The 26,313-nt window shown below is 42.0% G+C and overlaps 1 protein-coding gene across 2 annotated transcripts in view; it reads right to left on the bottom strand.

Annotated features, from left to right (window-relative positions):
• Window positions 1-26,313, bottom strand: part of dennd1b (DENN/MADD domain containing 1B) — a 102,203-nt gene that overhangs the window by 52,900 nt on the left and 22,990 nt on the right. The window contains exons 4-8 of one of the 2 annotated variants that reach the window (XM_034530193.1): window positions 11,544-11,593; window positions 10,439-10,558; window positions 5,193-5,262; window positions 3,399-3,479; window positions 2,050-2,109 (exon numbers count right to left, since the gene is read on the bottom strand). In XM_034530193.1, the coding sequence (XP_034386084.1) occupies window positions 2,050-2,109; window positions 3,399-3,479; window positions 5,193-5,262; window positions 10,439-10,558; window positions 11,544-11,593 (381 nt within the window). The remainder of the gene's footprint in view (window positions 1-2,049; window positions 2,110-3,398; window positions 3,480-5,192; window positions 5,263-10,438; window positions 10,559-11,543; window positions 11,594-26,313) is intronic. The other variant, XM_034530194.1, reaches the window with a different exon arrangement.

The raw sequence follows: 26,313 nt of genomic DNA, 5'->3' as shown, positions 1-26,313 counted from the left end.
TCACTCTACCATCTGTTGCAGATATTCGCTTAAATTGTAAACGTAAATCATGTAAATACAGTGTCTACAGTAAATACTCGCACAGTATTTAAAAACGTTAAAATGTATTAAATCTTCCAAGACTTCTCAGTGTTTAAATTCCTTAAACAGAAGACAACATAACAGTAGTGCATTACATAAACAACATAATTAAGAGTATGCAAACATGAGAGGAGTCATTCAAAATCAGCAACCCCACCGGAAATGTCACCACCAAGAAAGAAAGATGTCTCTGATTATAAAGACATAAAAAGATCTGAAGAGTAAAAGCCTGTCACAGTCAGACAGTAAAGAATCCACAACAATGGAAGAATATTATGTACTGAGCAGGGTCGTGACAATTTGACTTGATTCTGTGCTATTTTGAGCAATGCTGGGTTCACCCTTGGTCACGACATTGTTCGCCAACTGATTCAACAATGTCCTTTAAATGATTCGTGAGCACATCTTTTGTTCTGGCGACTTTTATTCAAATTTCTAATCCCCTTTCCATGAGAATTACAGAATGATGCGTATTAGTGTTAAGTGCCAGTGTCTGATGATGAAGAAAAGGCAAACTGTGACTGTGGTTGGACCGTTCAGCTCAATGTAAAACAAACTCAAATGTTTCAAGTACATTAAGTTGGAAGAATGTGAAAACAATTACCGGGAGTCATTCCCCGAGGACGAGTGTTGTCGTCAAGCGAAGCTTAGAGGAGATGAACATGCAGCACAAACATTCTGCCTTTTGAGTTTGTTTTTCGGAGCATAAGCAACTCTTACACCCTCTTCTTTAGGGCAAGTGAATTTCTTTAAATGTTTGAGTTACTGTGGCTATATTTTCATGCATTTATTGGCCAGCTACTTTTACACCTTAACAGAGTATCAGTTTTATGTTTGACATGGCAGTCAAACATAGAAGTTAGCATACAGCTGTTTATTGTGACTTACTGCTACTATTACTGTTCAGCCTCGTATCACGCTGACAGAAACGCTCACTGACACATGGTTAGTGCAGAGAAACGATTGGTCAGCTTCAGGCAGACGACAAATCAGGAGGAGATTAACTAAGTTTCAGACCTTTCTGTGTCTCAGCAATACACTCTTACGAGATCTAGCAACTTTGCTTCATTAAAAGAAGACAATAGATCACAAAAATTAATATTTGAATGACTGTTATTCTGATCACACCTTGTTAATGAACTCTCCCGGGTAACTCCCACTCTTACGTTGGTATGAGCGTAATTCTGCTTCCACCTTATTCTAGCCTGCTGTGCCATTTTCACTTTACATTGAGCTCAATGCTCCAGCGCCTAGAATCCAGCAGCTGCCAGAAAAGTGGATTGCTTCTTAGATATCTTTATAAACAATACTGTATGTGGGAAGGGAAGCCTGTTCATAGTTGACTCAAAATAGAATAATTAAAAAGAAATAAAAGAGCAATTGTAACTGAACAAATCAAATTGCAATCAAAGATCAGGGACTCGAGCCAATACATCAGAAAACAACCCTCCATAACCATACATAGTGCTCTGTGTGCTAAATAACGTTTCCCTGTTGGTCGACAAATGAATGGCACTGTGATAATCACAAGCCGTGCTCCTCAACTCAACCCGGGCTTTTATTGGCTGTTTGCTTGCTTATCTGCATTCTTCTTTTTCTTTCGAAGACATGTTTGTATAAAAACATTGAAAGTGGGTTAACTGGAAAGGCATCAAGGAGATTTTTTTAGCACAATTGCCTTTGCTTTAAACATAAAGAGGGAAAACACTTTTGATATTCAGAGAGAATATAGCAGTGTGAAAAGGCATTAATCATTTACAAAGTTTGATTGTTTTCCAGAAGAAGAAGAAACATACACCAAGGCCCAGGATAGTTTGTTTTTGTTATATTTAAAAAGATAGCGCAGCTTATTTGGCCAAATTGGAAAGCCGTTGCTCCCATGCGATTAGTACAGCAGCGGTTTCATATTTCCCAGCAGCCTCCTTCCCTCCTCCCGTTTCTGCCGTTCACTCATTCCCCTCCACTCACCGGCTCCTTGCTTCGCCAATCTCTCAGTACTTGCCCAGTGGCAATATACAACTGCTCATTCTTGCACAATGAGAGAGGGAGATAGACAAACAAAACAGGGTTCACACATGAAAGGGGACAATGATCCTTTTTCTTGGCTGCCATGATAAAACAAAAAACACATCTTTAAGGGAATAATTCTGCTTCATCAATTAAATATCAAACTAGTGGCTTCTCCAGAAAAGACATGGAGCCATCACCTCTGTTCTCCGGGGCTTCTTTTCCAATGAAGCTCCGAGAAGCAGATGAAAAGATTCTGTTCACATACGCAGCTGATAAGAAAACTGACGCAAAGAAAAAATAAATCACAAGGAATATGTATTGACCTTGTTAACCTTCATATAGATATATTGATTACCTCACATAAGTCTTGTTACGTTGTAAAGTCATCTGTGTAATTAGATGTGTATCCTTCCGAGACGTACGCCACAGAGAACACCCAGAGTTGCTTTTTTAATTGGTCCAAAAAAAGGGGCGAAGGTCCTCAAGGACAAAGGCTACCACTGACATTCTTTTAATCCCATTACTGTGTGGCGTCTAAGCAACTCGAAAATAAAGATATTAGAGAACAAACCATTTTAACGTTTAACCGTCCCACTGAAAATCATTACTTATACAGTCCAGGCTTATGTGAGCGAAATCTGTTTAAGAGTGAGTGTTTTATGTCGGAGCTGGAAACACACAAGAAGAGATTGTGTCAGAGGTAACACAAACACTGGCTGACTTTGAGGGACCCGGGCTCGTTAAGCCATTTCACTTTTTGATAAGCAGGAGACATGACGAGTTGTGAAGGACCCATCCAGTTTAAACATGTCCGACTCTGGCTTATCACCCAAAAACCTGTTAGCGCCACTTCTTGTTTCCAAACAGTGTCAGTCCGGGGCCCTCTGTGTCTCTCTGTTCCTACCTAGTGCATCTTAACCGCCTCCTGCTCTCCCCTCTGTCTGATCTATTGTTTTCTCATTTATCTCATCCATTTCAACCAGTTTTCTGATCTCTCCTTGATTCTGCCTGTCTGCCCTATTTTCTTCTGTCTGTTTTTATGCCATCTTTGTCTTCTCCTCCTGTCTTTTTGTCAATTTCATTTAATTTCTCATTATTCCTTTCTTCCCACTTTTTTCCTATTCTATCTGTATCTTTAGTGTCTCTCGCTCTTTTAACTTCTTCAGCCAACATCCTCTTCCTTTCTGCAGTCTCCTTCCGAATACAAGACACTACTGCAGTAACCTACCTGTCCCCCTTTCCCTCTTTCTAGCTCCACTCTCAGCTGTCTTGGCGCTGATAAGGGGGAATATGAGATCTATACCTACCACACTCAGGTTGACTGGCGTGAAGGGCTTTGGCACAGGCAGATCATAGAGAGAATTCAGCATGTCATTCAAGTCATTTTCCTGGGGGAGAGAAACAAACAACAAAAGGAGGAAAAAAAAAACATAAAAACATGGGACACATGAATTTTATTTACTTGTTTTGTTGATGTCACGAGTTATGTGTCAATCTTAACAACGGCGCTGGGATAGGCGCTGGTGCAGACCAGAGGGCAATCCTGCAGCGAGGCCTGAAGGGCTCCAAAACTTCCGACTGACATATGTTTAACGAGCAATGGTGAGGTTAAAAGACGGCTGAGTGTGGGGCTGCAGACGCTTATTATCCGGCAGCGTTGATTTACGGCCAAGAGCGGGCTGTCAGTAATTAAGCTGGGGTCCCCGCTCCAAAGACGCGGTCTTTAAGGAGCCGTCAGAGAGAGCTAGCTTGACCACAGAACAGGCCGAGAGATTATATTTCCAGCATTTATGAGCTCTGCGACGAGATTCCTATTTACACTCGGTCCTCTGGCTGGAGAACTGAAAAAACAACAGTTTGCAACTAACTACTGCAAACACAGAGATGGCGCATTTTGGTTTGTTTTAAGACTCCTTTTCTATTCGCACTCTCAGAGAACTTAGTTTGGTCTTCGAACAGTTGCTTGTTGGAGGACACTAGATTGTGTGCGAGTGTATTTGTATGCGCGAGCCAGAAGGAAATAGAAACTCGAGGAGGAATGGGTGACGATATACTGTAAGAGAAGGAGAAGGGAGGGAGGGGAGGGAGGGGTTGTGTTCGGGTGTGTGCAATCGAACAGCCTCCTGTCATGAGAGGCTCAATGCTCACACGCATGGTCAGCAACACGGCCTGGGGAAACAGTTCATTTACCCCTCGCCCTAAACCCTCATCGCTCTTCTGTCTTCCCTCGTCTGTCAACATCTCCCTCTCGCCCGGAACGGACAGCGGCGTAAATAGAAACCAAATCATGCACACTAACACTTCAGTCACCCAGGATTTCCACCAATCTTTCTGTCTCTCTCTTGCTCACACACAAACTGGTCTATTCGGATCCGGCTCTCTCTACACGCGACTATCCCGCCTCTCAATCACATTAATGGGAGTATATGTTGAATGTTTATGTGATATGTTTGCGATTGTCTGCTTTAGCGGGCCTCTCTGTCCTGATCATTGCTTTCTATGGATCTTGGAAGAAGCAGTGACTACATGACAATTGAAAGCGGTCCCAAAGCTCTCTGCAGCTTTCACTTGCTCTGCCTCCCTCCCTCGTCTTCTCACTTCAGTCTCAACATGGGAACATCACCTACACCCTCTGTGCTAGACGCCGCACATCTCCCCAGTTTGTTGAATATTTTACATTTCCCCTCCCTTTGCTAGTACAATGCAGTGAATAGTCAGGGGAAAAGACTTTTGTGAAGTGCGAGCATTGTGTATGTTTGTGTGTGTGTGTGTGGTTTTGTTTTTTTCTTAACGATTTGTTTTCCAGTAAATCATCAGGAATAACTTCCAGTGTCAGATCAGCGTTTGGTCTGTGAAATGTCAACATTGTTGCTGCTAACAACAGGAGCCAAGTGGAGCCCAAGACGGCGAACAAAACTTGCACTCAAAAGGGAACATGCCGAAGAAGCACAGAATGGAGGAAAATATCTCACCACAGTACAGTTTCAAAAACATTACACTGTGCTCGTTTCCCAGTCAAATCAAACCACCATGTCTTATTTCTCATGTACTTACCTTGTGAGATACATACAATTATAAATACCTCCAGAGAAGACGATTACCTGTTGTTTTGTTAGGTAGTCTGCCAGAGTATTTAGCAACTTGTAGTAGATTTCAAACCATGGTAGATAACTGAAAGAGTCAGAGGGACAAATACAATGTTTTAGTTCATTTTATCATCCGCTACAATAAAAAAAACAAGATGTGCATCAGTATAAATGTAGAGGGATTTAGTCTTCTGAAAACAATTATTTGTGTGTTCTGTGTCTTTGCCCATCACAATGTATATACATTATTTCACCATATGCAGGACAGAACAACATTTAAACAGCACTTTAATGTATGGCCTTGCCATATAACTCTGTATGTACTGGCTATTGTTAGTGTCCCATTGTTTATGGATCAAATACACTCAGGACATTGATAATGGATTGTGTTCCCAGCTACTCCAAAGCAAAAAGTCTTTGTTACAATGGGAAAAACATGAAATGCTATCTAGTTCGTATTATGACATTCTTCGATACCCAGGGCCTTTCCGCATGCTAAGGATGCTGAGCCAATAGGGAGGGCAGAAAAAACAAAACAATGGATTTTAGATTCTTTAATAAAACAACAGCATAGCTTTCATGTGATGTGGAAGGATGCTAAGGTTTACAAGCATGCTGCTCACAGATGCACACAATATACCTCCTGCCTCCACCCCCCACCTCCTCCTCCTTCTCCTTCTGCCCCTCTGTGTTTCTTCTTATGCCCTTCGCATTAAAAAAAAAAATTTCCTTTTGCAATTAATGTTAAATAAATAAATTCATTAACAAGCTCAAAATAATTTATACTGCAGTGTTTGTGTTAAAGCTAATGACTGAGCACACCAACCATAAGCTAAAAGCATCTGCGGCGTGGCTTTCTTTACAAAGTTGACATATTCTTGGCCAAGTCGACTTGCTTTCTCGATGGAAGATGGCCAACATTTTCTTTTGGCATAAAGAGGGCTCAGTTCATTTAATGTTATGCAATCAATAATAATAAAAACATTGTGTCCTGTCAATGTATTGAGTTTTTATTTAGTTTGGGGTTTTAACATGCAGTTTTGAACACTGCATGAATAATGATTCTAGATAAGGACTTCTTAGTATCCCGATGAAATAAACAGAAACTCCCATTAATGCTTCATTAACTTGCCTGGCTGAAGAGTTGAAAAATAAATGAGTGGCAAAATGAGCCAATCAATCAAAAGTGGATTATTATTTGCTCATCAATCAATCTCAGCGAGTATTTTTTCAATGTCAATAAGTGAAAACTCTGTTAAATACAAGTTATTTGTTTTCATTCAAGTCAAAAATCTGACAAAGAGCTTAAATCTGCAGTTTCTTAGTTCTAATAAATTACACATTTGTCAGAGTGAAGCTTTGACTGCGTGTGAGTTTATAAGCCAGTGAAGTCCTGCTCAGGCAGTTGGCTGGAGACTGAGGAGTTTCCAGGGCATGGGTCACCGGCTGCTCTGTAGACTGGAATTAACAGACAACAAGAAAACAATAAAGTGAACCTAATGCAAATTTTCATATCGCTAAATCCGCAAGGGGCCAATGACAGCCCAGGTTCCCGGAGAAGTGCAGCCAAGCGCACCAATCAGAGAGGCCGAGTGACCATTAGCCTGAAACAATCAGCCTCTTAACATGCCAATATTTTGACGTCTGTGTGAAGATTTAACGCAATCAGGTCACATTCGCAGGAGAGCCTAAATTCAAACATGCGTATGTTAATTCACATGCTGACCGGATATCAAGCTTGAAGACCTATTTCTGCCAAGACAACACAAATATCTGCATATGGGGTCAGTTTACATTTAGCAATTACACAAAAAGTTCAGTATATATATAATGACTAGCGGGGGAGGGCAAAGCCTTTGTATTATCTGCCTCCTGTATGCGTGTTTAAAAAGCCAGGCTTCTGGACATCAATCCTTCATTTTTCCCCGTTGAAGGTGATGTAAATAGGAGTCTTGCTGTCAGAGCAGCCGTCAGGCCTCACAGATCGCACAGTCATTACACTCCTACACCAAGGTGCTGTAAATCCTTTGTTTTAGAGGAAAACGCATGATCCCTGGTGAAGGCAGCCAAGCACAAATGATCAATATTCTTATAACATCTTCCTGCAATAAGTAATGTCTTTTCATGCTTAATTAAAATGCAATATAATGAATACAACTTAAAGATGTATTGTTTTGTTCTACTCATCCCTCCCTCCCCCCTCCTCTGCTCACTCTGTTGATGCAAAGTTAAAGTTTGGAAAGCTTAGAGAGATACTCCTACTCATCACAGTTCATTGCTCAGATCTGTTTGTGCTCCACAAATCCTCCGATAGAGAGAGAGGCATCCATCACAGGAGTGCTCAGTGTGTTGGGGCCCCACAATCTCTCCTGCCATTTTAAACACATGTCTTCTCAAAGTGCCATGTACTCAAAGAATGAACCAGTTAATCTGCGGTCCACTCGCAGCCCGTCATGCTCTTCATCCAGGGCTCAGACTACCTAACAGCACGGAAATATCTGACAGAAGACAGGGACACGAAGGTGCCTTTGGGAACTTACAATTATGCTATTATGGACACACACAAAAAATGCAGCTGAAATGGGCTTTCACAAAGACATTTGTTTTTACAAGCATTGTATATAGCCACGAAGACAACCGAGAGTGAAATAAACTATTCACAAAATGTCCAAATATTGTGAACGACATTGTGAATAAATATTCTCATACTCATACGTTTTAACTATACGCATCAGTAGTTAAGGCGTTTGATTAACTCTTTATATTGGAGTACTTAGATCGGCCCTTTTTGCTGCCATAAAGAACCTGTTGGGTGCTAAACACGACACTTATTCCTGTTCCTTAGATGAGTCTTAAATCTCCTTTAATGCACAGGCACCTGTAATCGTAAGTCATCTTACACTTTGTAGACGGCTCAGTGGAAGATTTCATTACACCTTTACATTCTCGGGTTAGAGGTTAAGTACAGGGAAGGAAGTGTCCTCCGGCGAATCGCTAAGTGACCACAAACTGGAGCAACGCAGTCCCTAAAATGTATCCTTAAGTCTCAGCCATCAAATAAAGATCCATTTTTTTCTTCTCCGAATTACTCACGTGTTCAACACAAAATCTGTCAAATGTGGGGGACAAAGAATGAGAGAAATTGGAGGAATAACAGGATAAAACAGAACAATTTAAATTATCTATTTTGTGTTGTTCCTCGTTTTGTCGAGAATATACCTGAAGGGAGCATGGCCCTTCGGCCACGGCTTTAGCAGTGAGACTACAAAGGGCTATCCACATAAAACTGCCCTCCTCATTAAGGCACTTCCTCCTGTTAGGAGAGGTGACAATTTTACGGTCCCAGCACTTCAACATTCACAGAGACGCAAACTGTTAGTTTTATTCTATATCCATGGGAAATTAATGGGAACAAATCTAAATTAACTAGTCTGGGCCTTCCTACTTTACATTTTAACTGATCATTCTTTAAGATAAATCATTAAGATTATCTGTATTTTTCTGTTCTTCTTTGGTTGTATTTTTATTTTTAATCTGCTGTCCTTTCCATAACACTATCTTGCATAGCAGAATGAAAAACAGTTTAAAGACTTAGAAAATAAATAAACAATAAATGTTCAACCAACACACTGCTGCAGTAACCAACCCAATTTAATTTACACATTTCTCAATGAGATATCTTGAATGTTTTTTATGGTTTAGAATAATGACACTTGTCTTAATAAGAAGACAAAAAATAAAGGCAAACGTAACACAAACCATTTTAAATGAACGTGAAAAAATAAACTTTCTATACGTTGTCTTATTAAAAATGAAGCAAGCCATGCAAACTACTCAAAATGCATAATGAATTTTATACATCATATGTCAAATGAATTAGCATGTCTAACTCAGCGAGAGGGACAGGGGAACCTCTGCTAATTGGCAGTGAAGCTTCATGCATAATTATGGGCCAAGCGTCTTTGCTGTCGCACTGTGGCAGTAGCCGAATAACGAGGAGAAAAAAGGGAGGGAGAGAGAGAGGGAGAGAGGGAGCGAGAAAAGAAAAGAAAAACAAAGGCCATGGAAGCTGGCCGAGAAGGGTGGGTGGTGTGGGGAGGAGGGACACTGTTCTTCACAGCAGCTCATCAGGGCAGCGACAAACCCACGACTGTCCATCAACAGCCACACACACCCATAACACACACACACACACACACACACACACACACACAGTGTGCTGCTTTACACTAAGAGAGAAAAAGAAGGCTTTGTGCTATTTTTCCAGTTTGTTATTTGTTAAACTGCTTAATACATTCATTAAAAATGTATTTATTTGTACATTTTCCTCAGTTTATTCTAAAGCACATGAGTCTGTCCACTGAGATTAACACTGGAGCGCTCTTTCTTTGTAATGGTAAGGTAATTACATCTGTAAAAACATAGTGTCAACATGCAATTACATGGGAATTAAATGATAATAGCCTTTCTTGGAGAGTAATTATGCAAAGAAAATGATATTTTCCTGGGTTTGGAATCCTCATTTATCTACGCTGTGATAAGATGAATCCACCTATCAAATATCAAAAACTGCTAAACTTTTGGATAATTATAGCCACATCACTAACATAATTGTGTGGGCAGATGAGAATATAAATGTGTTATTCTGGCATAGTGCAGTTCAGTGTGAAGAGTGAGAATGAATGGAAATACTGTCTAAAAAAAAAAAATGTGTTCACTTCTAAGATCTGGTAAATTAATTTTTTTTTCATCAGACTTGAGAAATAAATGCAGGTATAAAAAAACGGTTCTGAGACTACGTCTTGGTTATTTGAACGAATAAATAAAAGCAATGGTGTTTGGAAAAAGTCATTTTCTACACATTTTCTTGATTCTGATTCAAAGAGCAAAATGTCAAAAGCTGACTTTTATATGTTTGGATTTCTGATGTGCAGCACAACTTATACTACATCCACTTGTCACTCTTTTGACATTTGTTTAATTTATGGGAGTTGGATACTATTTAAAATTACAACATATTAGATACAGAGTGCTGAAAACTGCAGTAAGATTCAGTTCATTAAAACAACATGGTTTTGAACAAATATGTACCTTGGAGTATTATAAGATAACAAGATTTACCGTGAATATTTGCATGTGTGTGTGTGTGTGTGTGCGCGCGTGTGTGTGTGTGCGTGTGTGTGTGTGTGCGTGTGCGCGTGTGTGTGTGTGCGTGTGTGTGTGTGTGTGCGCATGTGTGTGTGTGCGTGTGTGTGTGTTACCTGAGCAGACATATGCAGATCCGGCAGGCTTGAGTGAGTCGACAGAAACCAAACCTCTGTTTGCCGTCGATGTCCGTCAGCACGAAGGTAAAATTCTGCCCCACCTGATTCTGGGAAACCCTGAGGCCGGACAAAAGGGAAACATACACTCACAAATGGCCAAAACCACATAACGACTTCACGATCAACTGAAAATCTATGAAATTTAAAATACAACAGAGAAAAACACAATTTGGTCTGTCTGGATGAGAAACAAACTCATTCTCAGACAAAATATCACCAACAGCTACATTTCCAGTCAATGTCCAAATCTTATGTCACATATTTCCAATATGACTTGAGAAACGTAAAAAGCTTTTTGAAGATGCAGAGAAGCTCTGTACTACCCTACTCCACTAGATGGCAGCAGCTCAGCTTCAGTTAAATACTGTACATTCCTCCCCTCCCCCCTTACACTCTCTGTCTTTACAATAGGAATTTTAACAGTATAGAGGCCGCTACTTTTCAAAAAGCTGCTAGTCTGATCAGACCTCTGAAAGGTAGAAGAAAACACCTCTCTCTCTCTATCTCACACACTCTCACACACACTCACACACACACACACACACACACAGTTCACTAAACATCAAGTGGGAAGGTCACTGATGACCTCATAGGCATCATCATTAATGAAACTTGTTGCTATCATCATCATCATCATCATCATTATAGTGTGTCCTCATGATCACACAATTTACATTTGGGGACATTTTGCCAACAGCTGTGTTGTTTGCAGATACAGTCAATGCAGATTGTATGCAAGAAAATGTCAGATTTGTTGGTGTTTAAGACCAGAGAGGCTACTTGCAATCACACCGACAAATTCACTCATCATTACACTTTGACAGTGAGTAAATCATCTTGTGACTGTACCTAATGATAGTAGTTTCATTGTAACGCAATTGTGTGATGCACAAAACACACGTTATCTCATTTCCTCCTTCAAATGCATATTCTGTAATGAGAGGAGAGCTAGGTGTACATATTTGTGTGCGTTATGTGAAGGAGGTGAAAGTGCGCTGCAGTGCTAAAACAACGGGGAAGCTGAAAGGGAGAGGAATCGTACCTTTCCACGTCAAAGGGGAAGCAGAACTTTGGTATCGTCTGAAGGACCTCCTGAGAAACCAGAACAGAGAGGACACACACACACCTTTTTAGAGAAACACACATCACAGGGAAAACAAATAATAACTGCCTTTCAATAAGAAATTATCTTCTGCCTCCACTAAGTGGATGCTATCAATTGGCTGAACAAAATGAGGATTAATGTTAAATGCTGCTGATAGCAATCTGCCAAAGTCTTGACATCCCAAACACTGCAGCCTAAATGCACTTAATCCAAATGAATGGGCAATATAACCCACTTCATTTGGCAGAACAGAGTGGAAAGGTTTCCTTTTATTATGAGGATGGGGAAGGATCTCGATCCACAGCTTGAATAATTAGCAGTTAATACGTTCATCGATTATCAGGTGGCAAAGGGAGATGAAAAGATGAAGGGAGAGAGAGAGAAAGAGAGAAATAAAGAAAGAAAGAAAGAAAGAGAGAAAGAGAGGGAGAGGGGACACACACAACACCAAGGCGATGGTGGCAGATTGTAGTGACAATGGGCTAAGCAGCTCTGAGGGGTTAAGAGGTAGGGGGGGGGGGTACAAAGCCTTCAGGGCTTTACCTCCCAACACCTCCCTTGTGGGTTGGGGTAGTGTGGGGAGGGTGCATGCTCTTGAAGCGATGTGGGAGAGAAGGGGAGGGGGGCACCTTTCCACCAGCAGCATATGGATGTAGACAGGGAGCAGGAACAGAGCGGAGCACCATATGGGTGAGCCGCTCCAGACCAGCCACACAGCCGCCGAGTAACCAGGTCCCCACTCTGTCTGTCGCTCTGTCTGCCCGTCTCTGTGGCTGCTAACCTGGCCCAGAGTGGGCGCCAGGCATCAGGTCCTTTTGGCCGTCTGTCTCTCTGCTACCTCGCTCTCTGTTCCGGACAGGCTCTGCCAAGCCCACAGACTAATCCTTGGGACTGGGTGGCTGTCTGCTATGCTCTGGCCTCTCTTGCGGTCTCACTCTCTCTTGGTTTGCCTGCCAAGCTCGGCCACTGAGTCCAAGGTCTGCCTCTTCTTTGTGATTGGAGCTGTCCGACCTGAGAGTGATGTAGCTCTTCCACTATCTCCCTGTTTGCCTCTCCCAGAGGACAAGTTGGGTGTCTTCTGCTGCTGCTGCTGCCTACTGTCGCTAAGACCTCGCCGTGGGGTGCAGTCACTGATTCTCCCCGCCCCCCCCCCCCCCCCAATCCCCCGTCGCCCCTCCTTATCAAAACTTAAAGCTGCCATCCCTGCACAACACGACCATCGCCACAGACAAGCAAGCAACAATGAGATATGAGTGTGAGAGTGTGCCATGTGTATTTGTGTATTTGTGAATTTGAGTGTAGGTGAGTGCCTGCCTGCTTCAAGGACTTTGTGCATTCAACGTGAGAGGGTGGTTAAGCATGTACATTTGTATGCGTTTGTGTAGGTTTGTGGGTGTGGGTGGGTGCGTGGCTTGGTTTGTGTGTGTGCCCACATATGGAGTGTACAAGAGGGGCGGGTGGGAAGTGGTTGTTTTTACTTATCAGGATCTGTGATAAAATTGAGAACTCAACAAAGACAGAGGGCTTGGTGGCAGAGGAGGTCTCCGTCTCTGCTGTGTGTTTGTGTGTGTGTGTACACACACACACACACAAACACGTGTGTGACTGTGTCTTGACGTGTGCGGCTGTAAAACTGTCACACATATCAGAGCTGCCATCGCTGTATGCGTCTGCTACTATTATTAACCACTATGTACGCACACCAATATGTTCCAGAGAGCCCTCCCTGGCGCACTGCATATGGCTCACAACCCCCCCCCCCCCTCCCCTCCCCTCCCCTCCCCTCCCCCTCCCCCACACACACACACACACACACAAAAGCACACACACACACACACTTTCCCTGCAAATAAAAACATTTGACTTGCCAGATTTGAGAGTTGTCACAGCCCCGCCCACATCAGTTGTCTCTGTTTGAGTGACAGTCTTGCGGCTGTAGAGACTCTGATCTCATACAGGACTAGTGGGAAGTGATGCGTTGTTATGTGTGTATGATGTGACAGCAGACATGCTCATATATATATATATATATATATATATATATATATATATATATATATACACATACACATACATACACACACATTCTGAGCACCATATGCATATTCTGTGTGCCTCAGGTCAGATATACTGATGCCTTATACAGTCCATAGACATTTTTAATCTGCTGTCTTTAGCCATGTCATGTTGAAATGTACATCCATTTCGGTCCTAAATCACATCATCTTTTTTTATACAATTAGACATTTCTGTGAAAGAGTCAAATTTAACATATACATTCCTGAGTTTTGGTACAAAAACATTTTTTGTGAGGTCACAGTGACCTTTGACCACCACATTTTTATCAGTTCAACCTTGGGTGAAGTGGATGTTTGGCCAAGTTTGAAGAAATTCCCTCCAGGCATTCCTGAGATATCACGTTCAAGAGAATGGACCGGACAGACCTGAAAACAGGCTGCTGCAGGCGTGGAGGCACCAAAATACCCATCACAAATCAATCAGAGTAGAAGATGATTTCATAAAAAAGAGACACCTAAAGATATTCAGCTGAGAAAAATCGTACATTCGGAGAGTAGAACCAGTAAATCTTTGTGGTGTATTTGCTTGAAAACCAAGTCTATTGAAGTACATGCAGGTTAACCTTCTGATTAATAGACAAATTGGTTCAGCTTGAATGTATTTATATACATACATATGATAACAACTGTTCGTTTCTGAAGAAGGGATGGGGCCTGGTTATTTATTCACTAAGAGTAATGTTGTTTGTATATAGAAAACCACTACAAATGTGTACTGCAAGATAAAGTAAAAGAAAGCAAGTATTGTTATTATCAGTGTCTCCTTTATTCTGCATAACCTGCAGACTGCACTGTCAAAAAGTTTTAATTTGGTCTATTTCTCTGGTAGAAAGTAGTTCCATATGCCACGTGATATCTCAAAACATTTAAAAAAAAGTTACATCTCAAAACCTTGGCGAATAACACCAAAACCATCTGCATGGCTACATACCACTGGTAAGTGAGAAAATATGTTTTGGATGAATCGCCCCTCTCAGCTCAACAGTGTTCCTGTTACAACAACCCTTTCAGTTTTTAACCAAATAGACAGTTTGTATGCGAAATGCAACTCATAATCTTCTGTTTTCTTCATACCTGGACTACTGATAACACATCTTTGCATCTGTAGCTCTCTTTCCACCTCCCTCTGTCCATGACTGGGCCTTATACCGTGGGGATATATCTAAACAGGAATGGCACAAAGGGGGGTGTTCTTGCACAGTTTCTTAGTACAGTGAGCCCCCCACCATCTCCACACACACACACACACACACACTGCTTGCCATTTTCCCAAGACAAAAGAAAAAGAGGCAGCTAATATATTTGTGAGGGGTGGGAGGTGTGGGGGGGATTGAGGAGGAATCTGCTGCTAGGCCGGGCTTGGCAGACAGTGGCGTATGTATGTGTGTGTGTGTGTGTGTGTGTGTGTGTGTGTGTGTGTGTGTGTGTGTGTGTGTGTGTGTGTGTGTGTGCGCACTGTTTATCGTGAGTGGAGACAGGGGTATCACTCAGTGAGAGAGAATATCTGGGTTCCCCCAGCGGACGACCATGCTACCACAACAGCACACAGCAGCACTGAGCCCCTGCAGGATAGCACGGTGCAGCAGGGAAGAGCAACAAACTTTGTCTTGTTTTTCTACTCTTAAAAAATAAGCCTCAACTTCCCTTTTATTCCCGCTCTACCCTAATTATTTTAGAAGTAATTGAGGTTCAGTTAAGCTATATATGGTTGAGGCATATAGAGGGTGTTGGGGGGATTTGACACGTGACGGTTGAGACTCTGTGGGCTCTCTGCATGTACTTAACCACTCACAATCACTAAAAATGTGGAAACCAGCTTTTAAAATCACAGCAAGTGGATGGAATGATGTTAACCAGTTCATTATCAAGGGATTAAATGCTAAACTCAGCCACAGTCATGGTGTTTCATTTTGGGTGTGAACTTCATGAGCAACGTTCATTTTCCCATATGCTTGCAAATATAGAGGAGAGAGGCAGAGGAGTGTGGTTGAGATATGGATGCAAGGAGGAAAGGAATGAGGATGGAGTAAAAGGGCAAATAAAATGCTGAAAATAATAAACTATGAGGCAGCAAAGAAGCAAGGCAGACAGAGAGACTGACAAGAGTGAATGTCTTAAAGAAGGAGTGATGGAGGAGGTATTCCGGACACAACAGCAGAAGGAGGGAGGGAGGGAGGGAGGGACGAGCAGCCCAGTTCATGCCCCTCTCCCCATGCAGCAAGGACTCCTCCCTGGGGGGACTCAGACTTTAAGCCACTGCCCTGCTTTATATTCCCCTGGCTACTGCAGCCAGATCAATCTAGCCTGCTACCCAGTGTAACTCAACCTAGTTCAGTGCAGCCTGGCCCCCAGAGCCTCCGTACAGGGTGTAGTTTAAAGAGGAATGAGGCAGGCCCATTTGTAAATGTACCAATGGTATACCCATATCAGAAGCAGACTTTAAAAAGGACTATATCGGTGTGTTTGCATGTGTTAGCCCATTACTACAATTCACATTTACTTTACATTACTGTCAGCTGTTTTCAAAGCAGGCTGCACAGTTTTAGATTTCTGAATGTGTGGTTTTACTGTATAATCCATCACAGTGAACCTTGTGCCTGCTTTTATTTTTTGACAAAGTTAATTTATTATTTCCTGGTAATGCAACTGCAAGACTGATTGGAAAAGTCTGTGCTGCATTACCACACAAAAGTAACATAACTCAAAATAATTCAGGCAAGATGTTCACCTAATGGATACCCAACTCAAGTTTTTGTACCACATGGAAATAAATAGAAATCAATTAAAAAAGGTGAGAATGGAGTTAAACCCGTTTATACACCAAAAACGATGCACATCTGCACATCTGTATGAGGATATAACTGAACAGTGCCGAGCTCTGGAGCAGTGTCACACATGGTCAGCTAATGTGTAGTCATCAAAGGACTGGGGATTCAAACCAGCTCTGAATTATGTTGTTCTTTCAAGAGGTTAACAACCCCTCACCAGCTGTGGAAATTGGTTTAACTCACTGTCTGTGACATCATTAATGTCACTGCATGAAATATTACAAGTGTAAGCCCGGAGCTTTCTGCATTCAAAACAGCAAAACTGGTGACCATTAGGGTGAAATTTGGTGAACCACTGCTGGTCCTTCATGGAAGTCTTGGAAAACAAGAAGAAGAAGAAAAAGTCAACGTATATCACCTAATCAGAAGTCTATATGTTCAAAATGATCTCAGATTAAACGTTCGTGTCAGATAACTCACCTAGGCTGCAAAAAATTAACGAGGACGACATCACATGGTCAAACCAATTAACCATTTGGCAACTTGTTGGGTGAAAGCCAGGATACGTTTGCCTTTCTGAATCCCTTAACAGCAACAACTCAGCAAACTCCATCCTCAGAGGAAGGATGTCCACAAGATGTCCTTGAAAGCCCGACAGAAAGATTGTGAGTGGACCTTGAGATAAGATTACATTTTTTGGTCAAACTGCTTATTTTTAGCTTCAGTCACTACACGCAGTCGTTGAACTGTACAAACCACACTTAAGTTTTAGGAATGTGACACACCTTGTACACATACTACTATCTCTAACATCTGGTTCCTGCTCACAACTCTTACCAGTCATAACATTACCACTTTACATGAGACTATTTCCCAACTGATGCCTGATCTGTTGAAATCAAAAGTATGCCTTGTGTAAAAATTTCTGTTCAAATATACGTAGGAACTGCAGGAAAACTGGCGTGTGCAAAACTATCTTTTCCATATGTGTCAAACATGCGGTATAATGGTGTTTTAAGGCTACAGTGGTTTGCAGCAGGCAGGGACCCTAGTTATCCAGCCAGCACTTCAACAGTATAATGACACAGTCAGCAGGGCAACTAACACATCACCGCTGGAAACCACAGTGTCTCCACTCACCCTTCCTTCACCTCTTCCTCCCGCACGCTCTCGTGCCCTCTTCATCACCTCCTCTCTTCCTTCCCTTCTCTCTCGTTCCCGCCATCCCCCAATCTCCGTCCTCTTTCACCTCCCTCCTAAACCCCCTGTCGTCATCGCATACCCCACCTTTTCCTCACCCTTACCAACACCCCTCGTCCCCCCTCTCGCCCCCCTTTTCCCAATTAGTCTGTCTGTGTGCAGCTACCCAGCCGATCTCTGCCCATCCTGCCGGTGCTGGTTCGCTCACCCAGCCCCTCTGGCGAACATGACAAAGAGAGATCCTCAGTATTCAAACAGACACACACTGCTTTCAAATGCCGAATGGCAGGGTCGACCTGGGTGCAGCTTTAAGCAAAATATTCAAATTTTCAGCCTTTCTTTTTTAAGAATTTGCATGGATATGCATTCATTTGCAATGTGTAAAGGCACAAGGACAGCTGAGCCTTGGTTTTAGAGTGAGGGTAAAATAAATAAATAATGCAGAATGAAATGTATGATGGTATGAAGCCTTGATTGGGTAGACTGCTGTATTAAAACTAGGTTCAAAACTAAGAAAAACATTGACACCAAATAACTGATGAGTATTATCAGTAAACGTACTGGGAAAAGGGAGTGAGTATGTCTGTGATCTAATAAACTGTAAGCACAAACTTCCTGAACAACTTCCTGTTTCTTCAGTGATCTCCAAACTGCACCAGATAAAGGTGACTGGATATATATGAGAGAGCGAGCGACAGAGAGAGAACATGTTTAATACTTAAATAGAGCTTATGAAAACATTTTAAACATTGAAAATCATAACGAAGGGAGCACTTGTGACATGATGATCCAGTTGTGTTCCTCTCAGGCAAACAAGAGGCTGAATCCTATTTCTCAAGTTTTTGTTGATTTTTATATCTCCCATACTGGTTGTAGGCATTAACACATAAATATGGCACAAGATTAATATCTACTGTCAGGTTATGGACTACAGCATAACAATCCAATGCTTTACAAGTATCAAGCAATCTATATGGGAGACTTCTTCCAATAATGTTTACCAGCCCACTACATCTTCCTGAACAATAATAATTTTCTATGTCCAAGAAATAAATGCAGGTATCGTGGTTACTGGAAAGTGTTGCATGAGTCAGATTATCGCTACAAACTGTTGAGGCATGCATAACAATGTAAACCACACTTAGATAATACACATTTGTTATCAGAGTGCATGACAGAAATGGCAATTACTTTCCTGTGATAACTACTTCTCTTAGAAATAGACTGCGAGGGCCAAACAGAGCTACGGCGGTTCACAAAAACAGGATTTGTACGAATTGGAACAAGGAATTAATCCCCGATTTTATATCATATCTGTGTTCTGAGCAGGACACTAACTCTTAAATCAGACTTCTCTAGGTGACCCTGACCCCTGGCATTCCTATTAAAAGGGTTTAAATGAACATCATTTTCTGGTGGGGATCAATGTGGTAAATGCGCTGTTTTCAATTAATGTCAGAGTAATTGCTGTACATGATGCAGATAAACTTAAAGATGGCGAGTCAGAGAGAAAACAGTACAAAAAAATGACTGATAGAGACATAGGCAATGACAGTCGGACACACGGACAGAGACGTGGGGAGATGAGATGGCCGGGAAGCCAGATATAGAGATGGAATGAAAACAACCTGCAGAATAGTGAGGAGAGGAGCAAAAGAACAACAGGGAGAGGCACAGACTCCTCTGGCCGCTGCAGACCTCGGACCCTGCGGAGATTCCTTTCATTAGGCTTTAATAGTATGCTGCCGGCTTGCCATTCTGACCTGCGCTCTGTGCCAGTAATAAGAACGGCCTTCAAAGCCGGACCAAAGCAACAGAGCTGCTAGAGAGAGGGTGGTGGAAGGGGGGTTAGATTTTCACTTCCCTGCTTATTCTGCTGATAGGAGAGGGAAATGGGGGAAGAGAGAGTTTTGTCTTTCTGGATTTTTTTCTACTCCCCTCCACAAGCTTCTGTTCCCAGTGACCCGTCTGCTGCAGAGTGTCTGTGTTATTTTGGTTAACAACGGTCCCATGTTACCAGTGCTCCTCTCCAGGAGGTGTTGCAGGTGGCAGAATGATCTTCTGGCCTCTTCAAGCACATGACAACACCTGGCAGGTATATGTGTTCTTATATCCATATGTGTATGTTCCACCTCTATAACAAGAAGAAACCCTGTTTGCTGAAAGTATTTGTCATTTTCAAATCTGCACTTTTGGACCCTTAAGGACATCCCAGATGCCTAAAACAAGGACAACATAAAGGCCTTAGTTTCGCCCTCCTGTGAAGCACAACAGCATACATTTTCACTGGCTTCAACACCTTACATCCCCCTCTTGAATAGAAACATCACTTGAAAATTAGCATCCCAGAAGCCATTACATTTACCCTTAAGAGTTGTCCTTGTTCAAGTCTAATAAGGGTAGATAAAGTGTTGCTGGGATTATAATGCACATGCAATATGAATTCATCAACTTGTGTTAACAAAAGGGATATCATCCCCTTAACCTCCCACCGTCCAGCCCCAAACTCCTTCCCCATCTATCAGCTGTTAATGAGTCACCTCTAATATAATAACATTCCACTGAGGTAGTATATATGTCGTCCATTGCACTGCACTCATTTATTTTCAGCTTTTTCCACAATGGATGTATTTATGTTATGGGGTGAGGGGCCATATTGCTTGGAGAATAAATATATGGCATCAACAATAACAGTGTGCATTATTCCAGTGCTAATAACCTGTCCTGCTGATGTCCTTTCTACATATCACAGATGGGCTAAGACAGGGGAGAGCGGCAGTATTATGCCTCTGCCGAGAGCTTCCACCGAATATATTACCATGTGATAGGGGGAGATGTCTCACTCCCCAACACACACACACGCGCACACATTTGTAGTGTTGGGCCAAGAGCGCTGCATATGCCCCAAACATACAAGCATGGGCTTCATTAATGAAGTGCCAGGAGGAGAGGGATAGAGATAGTGAGTGTGTGAGAGTGTGTGTGTGTGTGTGTGTGCGTGCGTGCGTGCGTGCGTGCGTGCGTGCGTGCGTGCGTGCGTGCGTGCGCGCGTGCACCAAGCAGCTGGGGGGGATTTCCTTCTTTAAGCTTTCAGCTCCCACTGGGCTTAGCTCGACTGTATGAACCCTGATGTGGGCCTGCCTCTAACACATGGCGCGTCTCTCTCTGTCACACAAACACCCCCCCCCCCCCCCCACACACACACACACACACACACACACACACACACACACACACACAAATGTATACATTGAAGCTCAGCAGGAGGGCGGCAGTGCAACACTGGCTCCTAAACATTTGTTGAACTGTGTTTGTTCAGCCATTGCTTCTATCTCCATCTCTGGCTGTGCCATGTATATTAAGCCACATCGTTATGTGTGATATCTCTGTTGGCAGCAGCAGTATGTGGTTACAGTAAGCCTGGCACCCAATACCTTAAATATGAGCTTCCTGGTTGACAGAGACAACCTGTTTCAGTGTGGATGCACTCTTTTTTCCTCTGTGACTACATTCATAATACTGAGGGTGTTCACAAATATAAAATATTTTGGCGAAATGCACTTCAGTATTAAAACAGTCCAGTTTGCAATAAACCCAAGAAGGAGCTCTGACAAATGGTGGTCGAGTTCAATATTTCATTATTAAACAAAACAAAGTGGAACAATGTTTGACCACACGACTACACAATCTCCCTGTTCCCTATTCTAAATTCTCTGTTCCCTTCCTATGGTCATGTGTGCAAAAACAGATTCAAACAGAACACAGCAGAATTTACATAGTTGTATGTTTAAAGTGCTCTGAATGAGGCTAAATTAATTTCATGCAGTAGTGTCATTGTTGAACAGGTAGGAACTAGTTTATAACATGGCATGCAAACTCATCGGGGGTGAAAAAGGTGACAAAGCGGGACAAGTTTGCATGCCTGTAGTGCACCATCCATTTACTGTATGTTGCTTTTGAAACAATCGGTCCTGGGAGTAGAATGGCAATAAAGCCAAAGTACGTCTGTAGCAGCCAACAGCTCTTTACTGCACTGACAAAACACACCAGGGCGATGCTGGAGAGATGTGAGCAGCGGGGCGTAAAAACACTTCCCCTTACTCTCCTTTTGCCTCTGCACCACCCTTCTTCTCCCAGGAAGCCAGCCCAGAGGTCAGCGCAATCAGGACCCATGAGCAACAAAAGGGCCCTACTTAGGCGTCCAGCTCAGCGCCCGAGCCAAAGGCCAGCTTAGTGGGGCGAGACTGTCCAATAGGCAAGACCCTGAAACACCCCAGGGATCCGAGGTGAAAAGGGTTAGAAAGAAGAATAAAAACACTATCAACCCAGACACATACACACACATATTCGCGAAGACATATACAGATCATATGAGGCCTTGTTTGACACTGCTGTCAGGGTGCAGTGAAGTGGAAAGACGAGACCCTGTGACACACTGAGACATCACACACGTATACCAATACACAGACACACACACACACACACCAATACACAGACACACAGACACATTTAGGCCTGTACCTCTCCACAAACACAAAAAAGGGTATGAATTTCCATCTTTCTCATCTCTCAGTTTCCCACACCTCACGGCTTGCTGTTACAGCTTCACAAAACTGGCTGTAGCAGCATCCAAAGAGCTGGCAAAATGTGCTCATTTTCAACAGCTTGTCACAAAACATCACTACTTTTCTGTCTTATCTTTTCAGAGGATGGGTAGGGAGGTCGGCCCTTGTGAAAAGACTGGCAGAGGCGATGTACTTTCCTCTTCAGAATCATTTCCCTCCCTGCTATCAACCAACCAACGCCTTCTTCTGTCAACCACACTCAGCCTACACAAACATTACCGTGTGGCGTAGTACTATGTCAGTGAGGATATTACCTACTTTATCACTTATTCTGTGGTGTTTCACACCTACACTTGTTAATTTATAAGTAACTATGGAGACAACTTCATCATTGGAGGTTTATGTTGGGTTTGTAGACCCTGAGGCCACTAACCTTAAGCTTTGCATGACAAAAATACATTTTGAGAGATTTCTGCAAACAAAACATTGCACTCCTAAAAATGTCACTCTTCAACTCTTCTATCTGCCAAACTAACTTACTCTCCCCAATCTTTTCTCAATTTTCCATGTTGTCATTTCACCTGCCTCTCACCTGCTTCTATCTTTCTACCTCCCTATCCCTTCAATTTCGTGACTTCTTTAGCTCCTTCCTACTTTACATGTTACCATTGCTATGAATCTCTGTTTAATATCTAGTTGCTATTCTGCATCTCTTTTTTTCTTGCATCAAATGTTCCTAGTCGTTCTATATTATGCCACCCTTTGGGTGGTATACATGTCTCAAACTGAGAGCCGCATATCATTGTTTTCAAGTTAGCATCTCTGGCCCCCTGCTACCGGACCTCCGCAGACACAATCTCCTCCTTTACCCAGGGTCAACTCTCAGCTCCCTCAGGCCTGAAGTCACCAATCATGTCCACCAGCTCCTCTCTTTTACCTCAATCCCTCAGACCACTGCTACCTCACCCACCCAATTGAGCCCCCCTCCCACCCAGGGCCTGTCCAGAGCTGTTGCCACCAATCACATCATGTCAGGCAGCCTGTCCTGATGGAATACAGTGTCAGAGCAACATTCAGAGTTGCCACGGTTGAAGCCTCGAGAGACCCACTGCCTTCGCTTCTTCTCTCTCTGTGTCTGTCCCTCCCTCTCTCCCTGTCTGGCTGATGACACAGGGGGCTTTTAAGCAGAGATGGATATACAGGACTACGTGAGCAGAAAATAAGCCAAGTTTAGCCTGAAGTTATGGCATCTCAAAAACTTCACAGTGGTTAAAAACTATATAAGCACATGTAAAAGAAAATGTCAAGAACATTTACAAAAGAGACAAAAAATGTCTGCAGCTAGAGTGATTTGTACATTTTCAAGACTTTTGCTGTATCAGCTATATTCCCATATCGTATTTTCCAAAAGCAGACGCCACAACAATAAGTCAAGACACAAGCTCTCACTCTCCTACAGTGAAGTGTGAAACAACGAAATAGTTGTACAAACTGAAACACCTGCTGTGAATCAGGCATTGGTGTCTGTCCAACTACACCAGAGGGCAAGAGCCAATTGGAAACCTCATAAATGCAGCACAGATACCTTACTACACCGAAGCCAATTAGTCCAAAATACACATGATATGCTAAAAATAAAGGTATTGTTTTTCCCAACTGGGGAATTCCTTCTTACCACAGCGATCGCTCTCTCACCACCTACATGTTCCTTAATGCAAGAAACATGACTGCATTTTTCAAACATAAATACCAGAGTGAAATAAATTTCACAAATTGATAATATATATCAACGTATATTTCTTTATCAAAGCATAGATTTCCTTTTAGGATCAAATCACACCTACTGTAGCTTTGGTATGAATGAAAAACAGCATGTTATACAATCAACTCCACTAAGTATGCTGCAGGAAGATCAAAGGTTCCCTATTAACATGTGTGGAATAGCCATAGAGAGTTAACATCAACTTTAGTTCATAGCGGAGAGTAAAATCTATTCATTATTCAATATATCCTTTATTTCTCTCTGGATTTTATACTGCAACCAGGTTGGCGGTTTATGCATAATTTGCAATTTCCTGCAACAGTGTCTTTAGCAGGGTAATATGAGATAAGGTGTTTGGAAGCTAGAAGGTTGATGAACCAGCCGAGAGCAAGGCATACAAAAGGAAAAGTACGGGTTTAAAAAAAAATAAAAGGTGGGCATGAATACAGTTATGACAGAACGAGACAAGACTGGAGACAGAAAGGGAAAAATAGAGAAAAGATTAACGAGAGAGATTTGAACCAGAATGACACATAACGGTGGCATGCCAAGAAAGCAAAGACAATGTTATCTCCCTGTGTATGCCTGCGAGTGCATGTAAATGTATGATATAGAAGTAAACTGGGGGGGAGAAGATAACTTTAAACTGTAAGAAAGAAATGTGTAAGAATGCACAACAAATACAGATAATTACTGATTGATATGGAGTGTGCAACTCGACAGTGTGGAGTATTCAGTGTCTATTTCCTGAGAGTAACAATCCAATTTAAATTGAAATGAAATGATGTTCCCAGTTAAAGTAAACTAGACCATAAAGCAGAATATCCTTTAGGGTGGGCTTACTGTGATTGACAGGTTGCTACCGGAGCCGTATACAATGTCTCTACGTCACTCCTCCAAATATGGTAACTTCCGTCAAACTGCCGCCAAACTCAAGGCTTTCTAACGGCAGTCCACAGAGCAATGGGTGCAGTCACGATGAGTATGTCACTTGTATGGATGGTGTCTAGGAGAAGGTGCATTCTGGGAAGTTTCTCTCCGGACAGCATTTGTAAATGTTTTTCCTTCAGGAGGTAGATATTACTTTCACAACATTTAGGTATATGTCCACAGCATATAGAGATAAACAATATGTCATTACTAAAGTATGCCTAGTATCCTTGGCAATAAATATCCAACCTTATCTAAAAAATAAAAAATGTAAAGCTAAATATGCTGACAATACCAAAACATGTGGCCATGGTCGACCAGTGTTGATCCATATTTCCTCCAGCATACTGGGAGTACTGTGCCCCAGTTAATATGTATTTCTGCTAATAAAAACAAACAAAAAAAAATCTGATTTCTCAGAACATATCGCTCCTGATCAGGGAATTGATAGAAGTACACTGAGTTTCCCAAGCTTGCAGCCACACCCCCTAAGGTATTTTCATTCGCACTCTTTTTCCCCAACAATCCTGTATATCATTTGTTGAGTTTTTGTTCACCAAGGTGAAACCCTTGTATATTTTGCCCATCATTTATTTGTTACTTTCACCATCACAAGCACCAATGAATATCTGACAAATGTCTGTAATAAAATGTCTATATCAGCACAATTTCTGAAACATATAAAACTGCCAAAGAGACACAATGTTATAGAGGAGGAATTCCCAATTTAGATATATTAAATGATCAGGTGAGACTGAGACCGTATGCATGGATTTGATGGTTTAAAATTGGACTTGTTTGTTTAACTGGTTTGGTAAACCTGTTAATCCCATGGTTGTCTAACAGCTGGGAGAGTTAAATGTAAAGAAATGACATCATGACAGCCCAAAGCTAAATAAAAAAATTAACAGAAAGACATACAAAGACATGTGTATGTTAGAAAATAAAAGATAATCAAACACATAATAAATAACATGGTAGCGTTGACCTTAAAATTGGGTATTTGCCTGGAGTGTTGAGCAAGGAAGCACAGCAATTCGCAGAGGGGTACATATGTGTGAGTATTGAGTAACATATCATTGTTAAACACAGCAGAGGTTCACTGTAGATTTCAAATGGTTGTCTGTTTGTGGAACTTGCTGAGTGTTTATCATATTATCTTCTGTTCTCTACAGAGGAGTGGGCCCTCAATACAGCAAACTTTGGTTATCTAAAACTAACTGTTTGTTTGTTTGTTTGTTTGTTTGTTTGTTTGTTTGTTTGTTTGTTTGTGTGTGCGCGTGTGAGCATAAGTGTGCGTGGTCTGTCTTCTGTGTTTTTTCCACAACTTTGGGATGAGATCTGAGAGGAAACGGATAGATTTCCATCTGTCTGCTTCATTTGCAAAAAACAGCCCTTCTTGCG

Source organism: Cyclopterus lumpus, chromosome 4, assembly GCF_009769545.1.
Source record: "Cyclopterus lumpus isolate fCycLum1 chromosome 4, fCycLum1.pri, whole genome shotgun sequence".
NCBI classification, from domain to species: Eukaryota; Metazoa; Chordata; class Actinopteri; order Perciformes; family Cyclopteridae; genus Cyclopterus; species Cyclopterus lumpus.
Note: the sequence above shows the minus strand (reverse complement) of the source record. Positions and strands in the feature narration are given on the sequence as shown.